This window comes from Mus musculus, chromosome 13 (assembly GCF_000001635.26).
Source record: "Mus musculus strain C57BL/6J chromosome 13, GRCm38.p6 C57BL/6J".
NCBI classification, from domain to species: Eukaryota; Metazoa; Chordata; class Mammalia; order Rodentia; family Muridae; genus Mus; species Mus musculus.
This window is the reverse complement of record NC_000079.6, coordinates 92,608,658-92,625,901: the sequence shown is the minus strand read 5'-3', so window position 1 is coordinate 92,625,901 and position 17,244 is coordinate 92,608,658. Positions and strand designations below refer to the sequence as shown.

General features: G+C 45.0%; 1 protein-coding gene across 1 annotated transcript in view; it reads right to left on the bottom strand.

The window, feature by feature from the left end:
- Positions 1 to 14,764, bottom strand: part of Serinc5 (serine incorporator 5) — a 100,810-nt gene extending 86,046 nt beyond the window's left edge. Inside the window, exon 1 of the mRNA NM_172588.2 lies at positions 14,615 to 14,764. Coding sequence (NP_766176.1) covers positions 14,615 to 14,641 — 27 coding nt within the window. The 5' untranslated portion in view covers positions 14,642 to 14,764. The remainder of the gene's footprint in view (positions 1 to 14,614) is intronic.
- Positions 14,765 to 17,244: the final 2,480 nt, after the last annotated feature.

The following is a 17,244-nucleotide window of genomic DNA, read 5'->3' as shown; positions in this document are numbered from 1 at the left end:
ACAGAGGCAGAAAGATCTAGAAGAGGGTCACCCTCAAGATGAAAGCCAGTGTGGGTTACATTAGATCTATCTCGTCTCAAGAAAAAAGGAAGAAGGAGGAGAGGGAGAGAAGAGAGGGAGATGGAGGAAAATAGACAGAAGGTGTCTAGACCACCTGTAAACATCTGGGCACCTCTGTTCTTATGGGACACAGCTGCAGAGATGGCCGAGTCTTTACTTTGTCAATGGCAGTCACAGACTGGATCTGTCTACGAAGCCCACTAGTGTGGCTGCCTCAGCCCATCCAGAAGTTAGTGAAGTTCTCTCTACTAGAAGGTGCTCACTTCTGCCCCAGAGAACTTTTCATGCAATATGCACACCACAGCATCAAAAAAGGGCAAAGTGCCAGGCGGTGGTGGCGCACGCCTTTAATCCAAGCACTTGGGAGGCAGAGGCAGGCGGATTTCTGAGTTCGAGGCCAGCCTGGTCTACAAAGTATGTGGGAAGCCACATGTGCCGTTGCTGAGTGGCACTGACTACTGCTGGCCACCATGCATAAGATTGGACAAACAACCAATGTGTACATATGCAGTAAAGTTTTTTGCAAAAACACTGCCTGGCCCAGGCATGATAATGAGGTTCTGTAAGGTACTGAGAGTATAACCAATCAGATGTGAGACATGCAAATGAGGTATGATAATGAGGCTCAGTGAGGTACTGAGAGAGAGTAGCCAATCAGATGAGGAACATGCAAATGAGGCTTAGTGCATAACCAATCAGGGTATGAGACATGCCTCTCCTAGGCCTATAAAAGCAGCACCAGCTCTGGGCAAAAAGTCTTTTCGCCTCTGCAATCAAGCTCTCCCAATAAACGTGTGCAGAAGGATCCTGTTGCAGCGTCGTTCTTGCTGGTCGAGTCCGGTGCGCGCAAGAAGTGGTGCCGAAAACCCGGGACAAGAAACATCTTCAGGCACGAGCGAAGACCCCCTACTACAGGGAGGATTCAGAACTGCATCGCGGGGAAGGAGCGGTTAATAGAGGTTCCCGTAAAACAGACTGCTGAGAAGGATCCGGCGTGGATTCAGAACTCTTCAGCTGGGGAGCGGTGTTAATAAAGGTTCCTGCAAAACAGACTGCTGAGAAGGATTCAACTGCATGGATTCAGAACTCTTCAGCTGAGGAACGGTGGTACCGGTAAGTGTAAAGAAATTAATGTAAATCTCTGAGAGGCATGCTCTCCTACGAAGTAGATCCATTAATTGTCGCTGGGATTGTGCTGCTTGCTTGTTTTCTTGCCTTAATTTTATGCTATTGCCTTAATTGTCATCGCCCTGGGCACGAGTGTATCTGCTGGGAATAATTTCACGTAGATAATGCTTTAGTCCAGGACGATCATGGGTAATGGCCAGTCTACGCCCTTAGTAGGGCCAGTGCAAGCCTTGCTTAAAGAAAGGGGTTTAAAAATTTCAGAAAGCACAGTGAGCGGTTTTTTGAGAGAAATAGACAGACTTGCTCCTTGGTTTGCCCCCACTGGGTCGCTGACGCTACCTAGTTGGGAAAAGCTGGGAAAAGATATAGCAAGAGAGGAAGCAGATGGGAAAGTGAAAGCAGGGACAAGGCCGTTATGGAAATTAATTAAGGCTTGTATCCAGGACAAGAAATGTGAGCTAGCTGTTAAAGAAGGACAGCGACTTTTACAGGAGCAACAGGAAAGTATGTCAGAAACAGAGAAATATGAAAAAGAAAGCGCGCGCAGAAAGATAAGTAAAGGGAGAGAAATAAAAGGAGAAAAGGAAAAGAAACCAAAATGTAAAGATACAAAAGATAGCATAAAAAATAAAGAACAGAAAGTTAAGTCAATTTACCCTCCTCTCGAGGACTTTGAGTTATTAGAATTGTCTAGCTCAGAGGATTCGGAACTATCAGAAGGAGAGGAGAAAAATTTGGAGGAGGCTGCTGCAAAGTGTAAGGCAGAAAGATCTGGTCCAATAGGAAGGAGTATCAGTGCTCCCCCACCACCTCCGCCTTATACAGATAAGAAAACAATTGGCTATGGCCACTCCTTTTGCACTCCTAAAGGGCTGCAAAAAATATGTCAGGCTTTTCCTGTTTTTCAGGATCATGCTCAACAGCGATATTATGAGCCAATATCGCATAAACAAGTGAAAGAGCTAGCAGAGTCAGTAAGGACCTATGGAGTTAATGCATCATTTACTCAGTCCCAAATTGATAGATTGGCTCACAATGCCATGACTCCTTTTGACTGGATGAGTGTGGTAAAGGCATGTCTTACGATGGGACAGTATCTAGATTGGAAGTCTATATGGCATGATCTGTGTTTGAGTCAGGCCCGTGCTAATGCTACTGCAGGGCAACAAGCATGGAGCTTTGAAATGCTTACAGGTCAGGGTATATGGACAAACAATCAATTAGGATACCCAGTGCAGGTCTATGATCAAATTAATCAGGCAGCAGTGAAAGCTTGGAAAGCATTGCCTAATCGAGGAGAAGTATCTGGTAACTTGACAAAAATTATTCAGGGAATTAATGAGCCGTTCTCTGAATTTGTAGCTCGCATGATGGAAGCGGCAGGATGTATATTTGGTGATTCTGAGGCCGCAATGCCATTAATTGAACAATTAGTTTATGAGCAATGTACCAAAGAATGCAGAAATGCTATCACACCATGGAAAGGGAAAGGAATACAAGCATGGATGAAAGCCTGTAGAGAAATAGGAGGACCTCTTTCAAATGCAGGGCTGGCTGCTGCAGTCTTGATGGCACAAACAAAAGAAATAACCTGCTATAATTGTGGACAAACAGGTCATTTGCAAAAGCAGTGTACAAAGAGTAGAAAGAGTAGGTTTGAAAAGACAGTACCAGGTATTTGCCCAAAATGTGGGAAAGGAAGACATTGGGCAAATGAATGTAGATCAGTCAGAGATATAAAAGGAAGGCCAATACCTCAGTTTAAAGGGCAACAGCCAAAAAACGGAGTGAGGGGCCCCCGTCCCCAGGGCCCCCAAATGTATGGGGCATTCCAGACCACAGTGTCCATGAGGCCACCCAGAGACCGAGGAGAGCCACTCCGGGTTCAGCAGGATTGGACATCTGTGCCACCTCCAGAGTAATTCTTACACCTCAAATGGGGTGCCAGCCTATTTCATCAGATTTTAGAGGTCCCTTACCAAAGGATACAGTGGGCCTACTGTTGGGTAGGTCCTCTTCTGCTTTGAAAGGATTGGTAATACATCCCGGAGTTATAGACTCAGATTATGAGGGACAAGTTAGGATTATGTGTTCTGCACCCCGAGGTATTGTAGCCATTTCTCCTGGAGATCGCATTGCTCAATTGCTGATTCTTCCTAGTTTGCATAACATGTTCCCTAGTGGCCAGGACTCGCGAGGAGATAAGGGACTCGGTTCTACAGGAACTAATGTGGCCTACATATCTTTAGATTTGGATAATCGTCCCACTTTACAATTACAAATAGAAGGAAAAACCTTTCAAGGTATAATGGATACAGGAGCAGATAAAAGCATTTTATCTAGTAAGTGGTGGCCTGCTTCTTGGCCTGTTAATCAATCATCACATAGCTTACAAGGATTAGGATATGAGGCTACCCCAACTATAAGTGCAAAATCCTTACAATGGAAAGATAAAGAAGGAAGGACAGGGCTTTTTCAACCTTATGTACTCCCTTTACCTGTAAACTTATGGGGGAGAGACGTGTTATCAGCTATGAACTTTATATTGACTAATGATTACTCTCAGAAAAGCAAGGAAATGATGAAAGGAATGGGATATATACCTGGACTAGGTCTTGGAAAAAATTTGCAAGGTAGAATTTCACCAGTTAAAGCCACTGTAAAGGCAGACAAGAAAGGGCTGGGTTTTTTCTAGGGGCCACTGAGGAGCCTTTGCCCATTCCGTGGCATACGGAGGACACGGTGTGGGTGCCTCAGTGGCCTTTACCCTCTGAGAAATTGAAAGCAGCTAAAGAATTAGTACAAGAACAATTAGACCTGGGACATGTGGAACCCACTCAATCACCCTGGAATACCCCCATTTTTGTTGTAAAGAAAAAGTCAGGTAAATGGAGATTGTTACATGACCTAAGAGCCATTAATGCACAAATGCAAGTTATGGGTCCTGTACAAAGAGGGCTCCCCCTACTCTCAGCTCTACCTAAGGATTGGAGAATTATAGTAGTAGATATTAAGGATTGTTTCTTTTCAATTCCATTAAATAAGAAAGATAAACCTAGATTTGCATTCACCTTGCCTTCTATTAATCATATGGAACCTGATAAAAGGTACCAATGGCGGGTATTACCCCAAGGAATGGCAAATAGCCCTACCATATGTCAGTTATATGTAGGAAAAGCTTTACAACCGGTTAGGGATGGTTTCCCCTCCTTAAAAATTTGTCACTATATGGACGACATTGTAATTTGTGGACCTGAAGAAGAAAGTATACAGCAAGCTTATGGCTTGCTTAATGAAACTTTAAAAAATAATGGTTTGAGTATTGCACCAGAAAAGGTACAGCAGTCTAATGTTAGTCATTTTCTAGGAGCCACTATTACTTTACAATGTGTCACCCCACAAAAGATTAGTATTAGAAAAGACCATCTAAAGACACTAAATGATTTTCAAAAATTATTAGGAGATATAAATTGGATTAGACCTTATTTAAGGATCCCTACTTCGGAATTAAAACCTTTATTTCAAATTTTAGAAGGAGACTCACATATTACCTCATTGAGACAATTAACACCTGAGGCTTCTGATGTTCTTAGGAAAGTGGAAAAGGCGATCCAAACAGCACAGTTAACTCGTATAAATGAGCAAGAACCTTTGTGCCTATGCATATTACGCACCATCAATCTGCCAACTGCTGTGTTATGGCAAAATGGTCCTTTAGTATGGATACACCCACATATATCCCCTAATAAGACTATAGAGCATTATCCCACCATGGTAGCAAATATGGCCCACAAAGGGATAAAAACTTCAATCACTCACTTTGGAAAATGCCTGATAGCATAATTGTCCCTTATACTGTCGCACAAATGCAAATATTGTGTGCTACTATAGATGAATGGGCCATTCTTAGATGCAGTTATTCTGGTTTAATTGATAATCATTATCCTAAACATCCGTTATTACATTTTATGTTATTACATCCAGTAATATTTCCAAAGGTAACGGCTAATACCCCTATAAAGGGAGCCATTGATATTTATACAGATGGATCCAAAACAGGAGTTGGAAGTTATGTAATCAATGAAAAGGCTGTAAGGTTGCAATTTACACCAGGAGCCCCTCAATTGGTAGAATGTTTGGTGGTTTTAGAAGTCTTTAAAAGATTTCCTATGCCCATAAATATTGTCTCTGATTCTGTTTATGTAGTTAATGCGGTTCTAGCATTAGAGACTGCCGGAAATTTTAAACAGTCCAGTCCTGTATCTGAAATTTTGATGAAAATACAAAATTGTATTCTGATGCGTGAGCATCCCTTTTATATTCAACATATTAGAGCACATACATCATTACCTGGACCTATGGTTAAGGGAAATGCAATTGCTGACTCAGCCACCAGAGACATGGTTTTCCTATCACAAAGTTCTATAGAAAGTGCAAAAAATTTTCATCAGCTTTATCATGTCCCTGCCTCTACATTACGACAAAAGTTTAAGCTCACAAGAAAAGAAGCCCGAGATATTGTCCTACAGTGTGGTAAATGTGTAGAATTTGTTAATGCACCTTCCGTGGGTGTTAATCCTCGCGGATTGCGACCCCTAGATGTTTGGCAAATGGACGTAACACATATCCCATCTTTTGGGAAATTACAATATGTACATGTATCCATCGATACCAGTTCTGGTGTCCTTCATGCCTCTCCCTTGACAGGGGAAAAAGCAGTTCATGTCATATCTCACTGCTTAGAGGCTTGGGCTGCATGGGGCAAGCCCCTAGTGTTAAAGACAGATAATGGTCCTGCATATACTTCTTCTAAATTTAGCCAATTTTGCAAACAAATGCAAGTAAAACATATTACTGGATTGCCCTATAATCCACAGGGCCAAGGCATAATTGAGAGAGCCCATCGCACTCTGAAACAATATTTGCAAAAACAGAAAGGGGGAATAGAGGCTATGACGCCAAAGATGGCTCTATCCCTTACAATATTTACTCTTAATTTTTTAAAATTGGATGATGCTGGAAGATCATCAGCTGAAAGGCACGGACAATGGCCTCAATCGCCCAATGAAATGGTCAAATGGAAAAATGTCCTTGATAATAAATGGTATGGCCCGGATCCTATCTTAATCAGATCCCGGGGAGCTATTTGTGTTTTTCCACAGGGTGAAGAAAATCCACTTTGGGTCCCGACGCGACTGACAAGGACCGTGAAAGAGCAAGATGAACCCCAAGATGATTCTCCTGCTCCTGATGATTGAGACCGGGATAAGTATACCTTTGTGGGCCATAGTAAGATCATGGCCAGTACCTTTACCGGTACATTCCAATTCTTCTACCTTACCTTTATTTTTTGCAACGAAATGTTTTTTGGATGCGCCTTGTGCACGACAAACTCCTCAAGAGCCACGGGTGTATAATAGTACTAGTTTTCATTTGAATTATACACTATGCTTTGTGCATAATGTGGATAAACCTTTTACACCCTGTATATTTTTAAAGAAAAAGATTATCTCTAATTGGGCAGATCCCATTAGCCAAAATAAGGGGAGCTCTGGAGTGTTGTTTAATGCTTTAACACAAGTTGCTCAAGGAGCGCAATCAGGCTCAGGTGATGTTGAAAATAATATAATTTCACCTATAAACATCACCACTATTATGATAAAGGGAAAGGTGACCATTCCCAAAAGATCACGATGGCCTGTTGGCAATGCTACTGCTATACGCAGCATGCCTTGGTGTCATCCGGACCTCGCATTTCCTATAGTTTTTTCACCTTGTCAATCAAAAATTTTTCCTCGGAAAGAAATAGCAAAGGGTTTTGTTTTGTCACCCCCACTAGATTTTGCTATAATGAACGATAAAGGAGATGCTACAGGGAAAGAAAATATTTGGCCATATTACCAATGGATTTTAAGCAATGAGGCAGGTGCTAGTACCAGTCTGTCAGCCTTTGCATTGCTGACTGGAACCTTTCATGAGATATTGAATGTTTCTGCCACTCTTTCCAATACCTCTACTCATTTAGATAATGTGACAACTAATAGAATTATCAGAAATATGACTACTTCTCCAGTAGAAGTTTGTGTCAATCCTCCATTTTTCTTTATATTGGCTGAATTTCAAAATAATACAGAATGGTTAGATTGTACAAATGTCACTTGTTTTTTGACGCAATGCTGGAATGGAACCAAATTCTTAGCCTTAGTGGTTCATCTACCAATCTTTGTCCCTGTACCTGTTGAGGCAGATCCAGAGAAGTTCCCAATAACAAGTCTTATTCGGCAAAAGAGAGGTTTTGGAATCACAGCTGCCATTGTTACAGCCATTGTGGTGTCCGCGGCATCAGCAGTTACCGCAGGAACTGCTATGGCCCATCAAGTTAATACTGCTGACACCATAAGTCAGATAGCAGAAAAATCCTCTGAAGCATTGCTTACCCTGCAAAAGGTGGATTCTCATATCGCCTCAGGGTTAATGTTAGTGAATCAGAGAGTGGATATTTTACAACATAATATGGAACGGATGATGGATGTCATACAAATGAGTTGTGTGGCATCCACATCGCATGTGTGCATTACTCCCAATAAGTATATTAATAATTCTTTTATTAAAAGTACAGACCTATCAAATTACCTGAAAGGGAACTGGTCGCAGGAGCTGGAGAGGTTGCAGACGAGACTGCAGATGCAGATCCTGAACCTTAATGGGACCAGAGTGGAACCAGTGACCCTCGGAGACTTTACCTCTTGGTTTACCTCTGCCTTTTCTTACTTTAAGGAATGGGTGGGAGTGATTTTGTTTGGTGCTGCCATATGCTGTGGACTGGCGTTCATGCTCTGGTTGGTATGCAAATTCAGAACCCAACAAAAACGTGACAAGGTGATTATAACTCAGGCACTTTTAGCTATTGAAAACGGCTCCTCCCCTGAAATTTGGTTATCCATGCTCAAGAATTAGTTGGCATCTGAGTTCTCTGCTCTTGCACTCCACGGCACTGAGATGAGAGAGACTCAATGATCATTGATCAGCCCTTGCACATCACTGAGGTTTCCTCATTACAAGCGATAGAGTGATCATGATTTCCCCACTAATTCAATTTTTGGCTGGCCTCTTTTGCAGAGTTCGCCCTAGGTCATTTAGCAGTTATTGTCACACAGCACTGCGGTATCCAGAGACGGGCAACTTTCCTCGTGCATAGTCCAACCTAAGACATGGGGCCCGGTGGCGATAGGGTTACCCTATGACGGGTAAGGCTGTGACATTAGAGGAACGACCTAAAACAGGAGCCACGGCGGATGGGCATAATTGCACAGGCCTAGTCCAGCCTCATTTTATTAAAACAAACAGGGGGAGATGTGGGAAGCCACATGTGCCGTTGCTGAGTGGCACTGACTACTGCTGGCCACCATGCATAAGATTGGACAAACAACCAATGTGTACATATGCAGTAAAGTTTTTTGCAAAAACACTGCCTGGCCCAGGCATGATAATGAGGTTCTGTAAGGTACTGAGAGTATAACCAATCAGATGTGAGACATGCAAATGAGGTATGATAATGAGGCTCAGTGAGGTACTGAGAGAGAGTAGCCAATCAGATGAGGAACATGCAAATGAGGCTTAGTGCATAACCAATCAGGGTATGAGACATGCCTCTCCTAGGCCTATAAAAGCAGCACCAGCTCTGGGCAAAAAGTCTTTTCGCCTCTGCAATCAAGCTCTCCCAATAAACGTGTGCAGAAGGATCCTGTTGCAGCGTCGTTCTTGCTGGTCGAGTCCGGTGCGCGCAAGAAAGTAAGTGAATTCAGGACAGCCAGGGCTATACAGAGAAACCCTGTCTCAAAAAAACAAAACCAAAAAAAAAAAAAACAAACAAACAAACAAACAAACAAAAAAAAGGCAAAGAGCTGAACTGCCCAGGGCTTCAGGAAAAGCTGCAAGACCAACAAACGTTTGTGTATTTGGCAGAGCTTAAGTCTCTAATGTGGTGTTTATAACTTGGACCAGATAAGAAGGAAGAAACTAAATGCCACTCCCGCTTTCCTGATGGCAGCCAACAATATCTCCCAGAAAAGCCGAATCGCTGAATGCTCAGAACTGTCTACGTCCATCCAGAGCAGTCGCATATTTGTGCTGCTTACTAATAAGGAAAACAAGGAACAAGCGCCAAGCAGAGAAGTAAGCCAACCGAAACCTGGAGGGCCAGTATTGAAGGTCTGGATACATCAGTCTACTGGTTCAGTTTTTTACAGTTTAGTTGCCTCACCTGTGGTAGACAGGGCTGTTGTCCAGAATGATGATATACTTATAAAACAGACATCATCACCACCACCATCACCACAATTATCACGAATGCTTATACTTGCCTGCAGGAAATCCTGACAACTCTTACTCTCAAATTGTCTTGGAACGGAGATATATATATATATATATATATATACAATATATATATACAATATATATATATATATATACATACATACATATATATATATCACATATATTGCATGTATATTACATATATATGTGTGTATGTATATGCGTATGTATGTATATATACACACACATACATATATACATACACACACACACACACACACACACACACACACATATATATATATATATATATATCCATCCTAGTGCCACATGTAATCCTCATAATAACCTAAGCATCACCACACCCATTCTACAGATAAGGACTACTGAAGACAGAGAAGTAACCTTTTCAGAGGCATACCTGCTTGCCCAAATCCAAAACTTTTACCTGCAATCTTAAAGCTCTTTTGACTTAAAATCAATGCAAATCCTAGTACTCCGCGATCTCACTGGATTTAATAACAGGCCTTTCAAGAGTCACAGAAAGGCAAAAGAAAACTATGGGTTTCCTTGTCAAATGGCAACCTCCGATTTCACCTCATTACAGGGCACTACCCACCTATGCACACAAACACCAACTCTAAGCTGGGCATGGTGGCAGACACCTTTCATTTCAGCACTCAGGAGGCAGAGGCAAGCAGATCTCTATGAGATCAAAGTCACCCTGTTCTACAGAGAAACCCTATCTCAAAAAACAAAACAAACATATCAAAGTCCTGTTCCCTTCTCCACACCCATTTCGAATTCATTTTTACCACTATAGACAATGTCCATGATACCCACTGTACCCACTCCTGCAGCTAAAACCTCACTGAAGGTAGCATGCTCTCTCTTCCCTGGACTACAGTAAGAATAGGCTGCCAGAATGCAAGCTCCATCAGCAAGGGACGTGTGTTCACAGCAGAGCCTCAAACACAGCACATACAAAGAAGTATGACTCACAAAGAAGCAATACTCACAGTTGGGGCGAGAAAAAAGGCCCCTCTACTGACAGCATCGCCTACTCTTGCAGAGGACCGGGATTTGAGTCCTAGTACCCACAGGGCAGTTCACAACCCTCTGTAAACACCCCCAGGGATTTGAGACCCACAAAGGAATAGGACCCAGCACCTGTGCTTGTAAGGAAGTGGGGGCTGCAGAGGGGTTACCCTGGATCCAGCCCCGGAAGAACTACCACCCTCTTCTGGCTTCTGAGGGTACCAGACAGGCACATGGTACACCGACACACATACACATAAAAACAAAATTAAATATATAGAGATATAAATAGATAAAGATGTAGATATAGATAGACAGATGCTGACTGTAGCCAGGCATGATAGCACACAGAAGTAGAGGGAGAAGAAGAATCAGGTGTGTAAGGCTAGCTAGTCTCTGCTTCACAGAGTTTGAAGCCAGCCAAGTTAAATGAGGGGAAAAAAAAACCAAAAAACAAAACAAAACAAAAACCCAGGCCACCTTGTAAGCAGGTATATCAGATAGTGCAGACCTTTAATCTTTGCACTCAGGGGGATAAAGCAGAATTACAAGCTTTGGGCCAGCCTTGCCTACGTAGCAAAACCTGGTTTTGAAGAAACAAACAAAAAGACGTACTTCCAAAATGAACAGCTCCTGACTACTTGGAACGTCTCCTTAGGTCACCTCCCTTCTCCCTGACAGTCTAGCCTTCACAGTTCCCAAAGCAATCTTCCAAGTCCAAGGCAGCCTACAGCTCACCCTTGCTCACTGTGTTCCTCTCGAAGCCATCACACTAAGACCCAAACTCCAGTGAGGATCTATTAGATCAGCACTGGGACCCTATATACAGCTCCTCATGCTGTGGTGACCCCCAACCATGAAATTCTTTTTATCGCTACTTCATAACTGTAATCTGGCTACTGTTATGAATTGTAAGGTAAACACATCTGTTTTCAGGTGGTCGGCAACAACTGTGAAAGGGTCGTTCAACCCGTCCCCACCCCCCACCAGGTCCCCACTGGGTCTCGACCCACAGGATGACAGCTACTGTTAGGTACGTGGCAGGAACAGGGCCTCGCACCTGTGCTTGTAAGGCTGCAGAATGGCTAACATCTCTTCAGGTTATGTTTTTGATTGTCTCGTTTAAGGCCCTCCACAAAATCATAAGTAACCATATGAAACTGCAAAAACCTAGATATTATAGGTGATCTATTTGCTCACTGTAATCTCAACTCCAACCTGGAGACCTTCTCCTTAGCCATCCTGGAACCTGTGATATATAAAGAAGCTTTCTCAGCCAGGAGGTGGTGGCACACACCTTTAATCCCAGCACTTGGGAGGCAGAGGCAGGCTGATTTCTGAGTTCGAGGCCAGCCTGGTCTACAAAGTGAGTTCCAGGACAGCCCGGGCCTACACAGAGAAACCCTGTCTGAAAAACCAAAAAAAAAAAAAAAGAAGAAGAAGAAGGAGGAGGAGGAGGAGGAGGAGGAGGAGGAGGAGGAAGAGGAGGAAGAGGAGGAGGAGGAAGAAGAGGAGGAAGAGGAGGAGGAGGAGGAGGAGGGGCTGGTGAGATAGCTCAGTGGGTAAGAGTACCAGACTGCTCTTCCGAAGGTCCGGAGTTCAAATCCCAGCAACCACATGGTGGCTCACAACCATCTGTAACAAGATATGACTCCCTCTTCTGGAGTGTCTGAAGACAGCTACAGAGTACTTACATATAATAAATAAATAAATCTTTTAAAAAAAAGAAGAAGAAGAAGAAGAAGAAGAAGAAGAAGAAGAAGAAGAAGAAGAAGAAGAAGAAGCAGCAGCAGCAGCAGCAGCAGCAGCTATCTCAAACTGAGCTCACTCAGGAATGCACCAACTACACAAGTGATGGCAAGTCTCTCTAAAGTGGTCTACGTAAAACTCCTGAACAAGATGCCCTGGTTCCCAGTGGGGACACAGGAGTTATGCCCAGTGCTCTCCTTGCTTGCTGCAATTACCATTATTTCAGCTCCAGTCAGGCCCAGTGACTCTTGCCCTCACCAAGGGTATGACTCATTGTGTGGGATTACAGACAATCTCCAGTCATATCTGGCCCGGCAAGTTCTCTCACCTACTCTAAGTCTGGCCTCTGTACTCTCTCCATTAAATCTCCATTCTAGAGGCATTTTCTCAGACAAGCGTCTCACCCAACCTTCCCAAGGCTGTTTTACTACCCAGCCTTGTTCCGAGACTCCTGGAACTGGATCTATTGTTGTTTACACGCTTATGGGATGTCCTTACACTTGTGTACACACACAGATCATTGCCAGCAGAGATGTTTGGCTTCCTACAATATATCCTCCTCCTAGCATTTAGCAGGTGCTTGGAAAACAATATATGGATACAACTGAGAGACTCAGCTTCTGATGACAGTGTGAGGTTTGAGGGGTTCATTTTGTACTAGTGGCTGAATCCAGCTAAGTGCATGCTAGACAAGCATTCTAACATTTAGCTAAAGCTCACGCCCTCACATAGCGATATAAAACCATGGTGTGAGCGCTGCTCACTGCACTGAAACCTACCACAGTGAGACCTTCAGCAGCCCTGAGAAACAGAAGTTATGATTCTGTGGGGAATGGCCAGGACTTGGTTCTTTCCAAAGCCCTAAGAGGGGGATTTTAGAAACAAGTCATACATCCTGGCAAAATATCACTCATACCAATATTTTTTAAAACTCACTTAAGTACTAACAATAAATTCTCAGAACCTGAAGTCAAGCACCTGTCAGGAAAGATCTTCACGGGGCTTCCAAGAGAGAAGGGCTGATGGCCCCAAATACATGCAATTACTTACTATACAATGAAAAGGGTTGCATCAAATTGAAGAGTATCACAAAACAACCAGAAAAATGGACTTGGAGGTGCTGCTCAAAGAGCACTTGCCTAGAACTTACAGCACCAGCAAAGAGAGAGAGAGAGAGAGAGAGAGAGAGAGAGAGAGAGAGAATGAATATTTGCAATTTTCTGAAAACAATCTTTTCTGCCCCTCTTGGTCTAAAAAGCCTGAATGGGTCATATTCCTTCGTCCTTCCTTTCCAGACATTGAGGGGACGGGCATCATTTTACTCAAACCAAAAAGCCCCACTTTCCTCATTTCTGAAAAATGCCAGCTTGACATACAGGGCCACCTCTAAGAGGACAGGACTACTATAGGCCACTAAACCTGATGGGTCCAGAGACACAGCTTAACCCCCTACAGCACGTACAGCTGGCTCCCATTGTCCTGACGTTCAAAGTAAACAAGACCAGTCCTGCACCTGAATGCCCACCCACCGCGATCAGATTCGAGGTTTTGTTTTTGTTTTTTATAACCCCTTAAAACCTAACAAAAAGACAACATGGGAGAAAGACATCCAGATGGCTTTACCTAGTTCGCTGTTGTTTTTCTAACCCTGCAGGAAAAAAAAGGGAAATTAGCATTAAAGGGCTAAAACCTAATAATTCTCTCCAGTTAGGAGCCTCCTATGGCTTGGATATCGTGAATTTAACTGGCAAGATTACAAAACAGGTTCCAGCAAGATGAGTTGCAAAGAAGGGAGCGAAGGCTCGTGCCCAGTCAGGGTTGGGTAGGGTCCGGTCGGTAAACCCATAAAGCAGGGCTGAGCCTTCCCTGTGCCTAGACTTGTGTCCGGGAGTTTGCAAATCGGATATCCAGACGTTCTCGTGAATACAGAGCCCCATGTTCTAGACCTGGAGATGCCAAACGCGGCCGCCCTGCTCGGACTGACCAGTTGTGCTCGGAGTACAGAAACAGAGATCTTGTCCAACCCCACGTTTTTCCTGGATTTATCCCACAGGCAGTGCAGTGGCAGGAGAGCTACGGAACTCAGAGCCACTACTCGAGGCTTCGACCGGAGGTGACACGTCCTGGGAACCGATGGGATCCTCAGCTCCAGACCCGCTCGCCCTGCCAGCCCGGAATCCCGGAGGCCGAACACCGAGGTCGCTGGGGTTGCCTCTCGGGCTTCCCCGCGTCCCTTCCCGCCCACAGGGTTTCCAGAACTCGAGCTTGGCTCGCGTCGGTGTCCGCGATTCTGATAACCCGCGCGGCAGCCCGCCTCGCTCACCTGGCCAGCACAGCACCGGGCAGACATCACCGCGGCCGACGACCTCGCCTCGGGGACGCTGCCCGCTGGGCCCGTCACTCGGGCCCTCTCGGCTTGGTCCGCGAGCGCGCGACTGAAGAAGCTCGTCTTGCTTCCTATCCCCGAGCCCAGCAGCCCAGCTGAGAGCCCCGTACCCTGGCCCGAAAACAACCGCCGCCAAGCCCCGCCCCACAGGCTCCGCCCTAAGACCGCCCCGAGTGTAGGTTCCGCCCCATATCCTAGGCCCCGCCCCTTGAGCGGCCCGGCGGATGGCTATGGCCCCGCCCCTTTCCGGGCAGCACAGTGGGCTTCTTCCTCTCTGGCACTTCCGCCGGAGTTAGACCAAGGGAATGCAGTCTTTACAAGCTCTCGGGTTTTACTGACCCGCCGGGTTTCGCGGCGCTCCTCCGCCCCGGATCCAGTAAACTAGATCCGCTTGCCTTTGGTAGTTAAAACCGTAGCCCTAGAGGAAGACTCCCTCCCGAATGCCCTGCGCTGGTCCCTCCACGAGGGCGCCACTGGTATGGGACTGCGATCGCCTTACTCCTCAGGCATCTACCAGATCCACGTTCGGGAAACCCCTCTGTTCCCGCACCCCCTCAGATGCCAGGTCTCCCCAGGCGCCTAGCTGTTCCACCTGCTGTTCCCGCGGAACTCTGACCGAGAGTCGATCTGGGAACCTAGGTTGGGGTCCTAGTTGCCTCTCAGCTGACCCACGTTGAAAGGAGGATTCCAACATTTGCTTGTTGGATGCCAAGGGAGTGCCAAGTTTTGCTCTCTACCTGAATCTCTTCTCACGGTTACTTCAAATGTAAAACCATTTCTGTTAGTATGATTTTTACACCAATGCCTTTTTGGTTGGAAGAGTATTTCAGATAAACATTGCTGTACCCGTGTGAGGAAAGTGACAGCGGATAAGTAACTTGAATAGCTTGCCTAAAGCCTTGGGAAGTGAAAACGCCTAGCTGACAATCCTAGCCTAGCGTCTGATCCTCAGGCACAAAACCCAGGACTTGACCTTCCCTGGACAGAGCCTTTGCCTATAGTGTCTTGGGAACTTTAGGAGATAGAAACTAAAAAAAACTGTTTTTGATAATCCGTGCTTTAGTTATTACCAACGCTGAATCTTCTGGCGTCTTAGATCCAGGAGTTTAGAGTAACACACACAACCGAGCCCTACTTGGCGGTTAAGAAAAGTTATGAAGACAGTGGCTGTAACTAAAAATAAGAAGGTGTGGGAGGAGCAACCTGCTGGGTGGCAGCCTGTAACTCAGAGCCAGGACCTCCGCAGGGCTTCACAGCGAGCTCCATTGTTTGCTGCAGGGCGGTCACTAGACTTAGAACTTCAGCCCCTGGGGAAACCGGTCTGACACCAAGAGTTTGTCTTTGTGGGAACCGACCAAGAGGTGGGGGAGGGGGGTAAACTGTCCAAACCTTTGAGCTGGAACTTACCCACTCTTTTAGGAGACCCCTCACCCAGTGTCCCAGTGTCACTGGATTAGGATCAGAGACCTCGTAGTGGACTCCTGTTTTGCTTTTGTTTGTTTGCCAGCCCTATGCAAGCACTAGCTTGAGGGTTTCTGAGTACTGATGTCACTATCCTAGAGAGAGCATGCCTCTTAAAGACCTGGAGAGATAGGGCGTGGAACTCCTTTGTACAGAACTTCCCAGCATGCATGAGTTCCTTCCCCAACATGCCAAAAATAATAAATAGTTTGTGGACATGTCAAATGTACACTAAGATACCCCCCCCCAAAAAAAAAAAGTTAGCAAAAGCCTTAACTTCCAGAGTCAGGAAGTTGCAAATTCTTAGCTTCCCTAAGAACAGGCTGGATAACATGGCCTCTTTGAAGCTCTGGCTTAACCATCACTTGTATTCATGCGGGTGTTTAAATGAAATGAAAAAAAAAAGTGATTTGTGATTTTTGTCTTCTGGCCTCAGCCCCTTCAAGAGTTGTGCGGACTGTGGTGCAAACATGTGGCATGTCACGTACAGCCAGCTTTACTGTTTGTGCTTGAGGTAGGATGCTTGCCTGGTGTGCACTCAAGTTTTCTGAAGATGCTATGTGGTGCCTCTTTCTTAGCACAGTAGTGTTGAAGTCTGGCAGACTAGATGGACCTTCATGATTTTGCAAAGATGGAATATTGTAGATTGAAAAATCAAAGTTATCTTTGGCTTGTTGGACCCCAAATATGGGGACCCCCACTCTAGTCCAGGGACAGGAAGCACCCACGAACACAAGAATCCTCTCTTGTTGTAACACGCACGAGGTTTTATTGGCAGAGCTCTGGGCCGACACGTACCTCACACAGGAGGCAGGGGAGTCGATCCTGGGGCTCGGAAGCTAGGGGTTTTTAAAGAAGCAAAGGGTTAGGAGTATGAGGAATTTTGACAAAGGTACGGGATTGGTTCATTCAAACAATAACAGAAAGATTACAGGTCAGCAAGAAGGGGCATCAGGGCTTTGTTCCTGTGGGCTGGGAGCTTATCTTTGTTCACATAACAACCAGTTGATGTATGGCTTTACCTGGCACCAAGGGGTAATAGACAGAGGGGAGGTTATGGCCAGGTGGTGTTGACTCAGACAAGATAGCCCTGCTTGTCCTCGGAT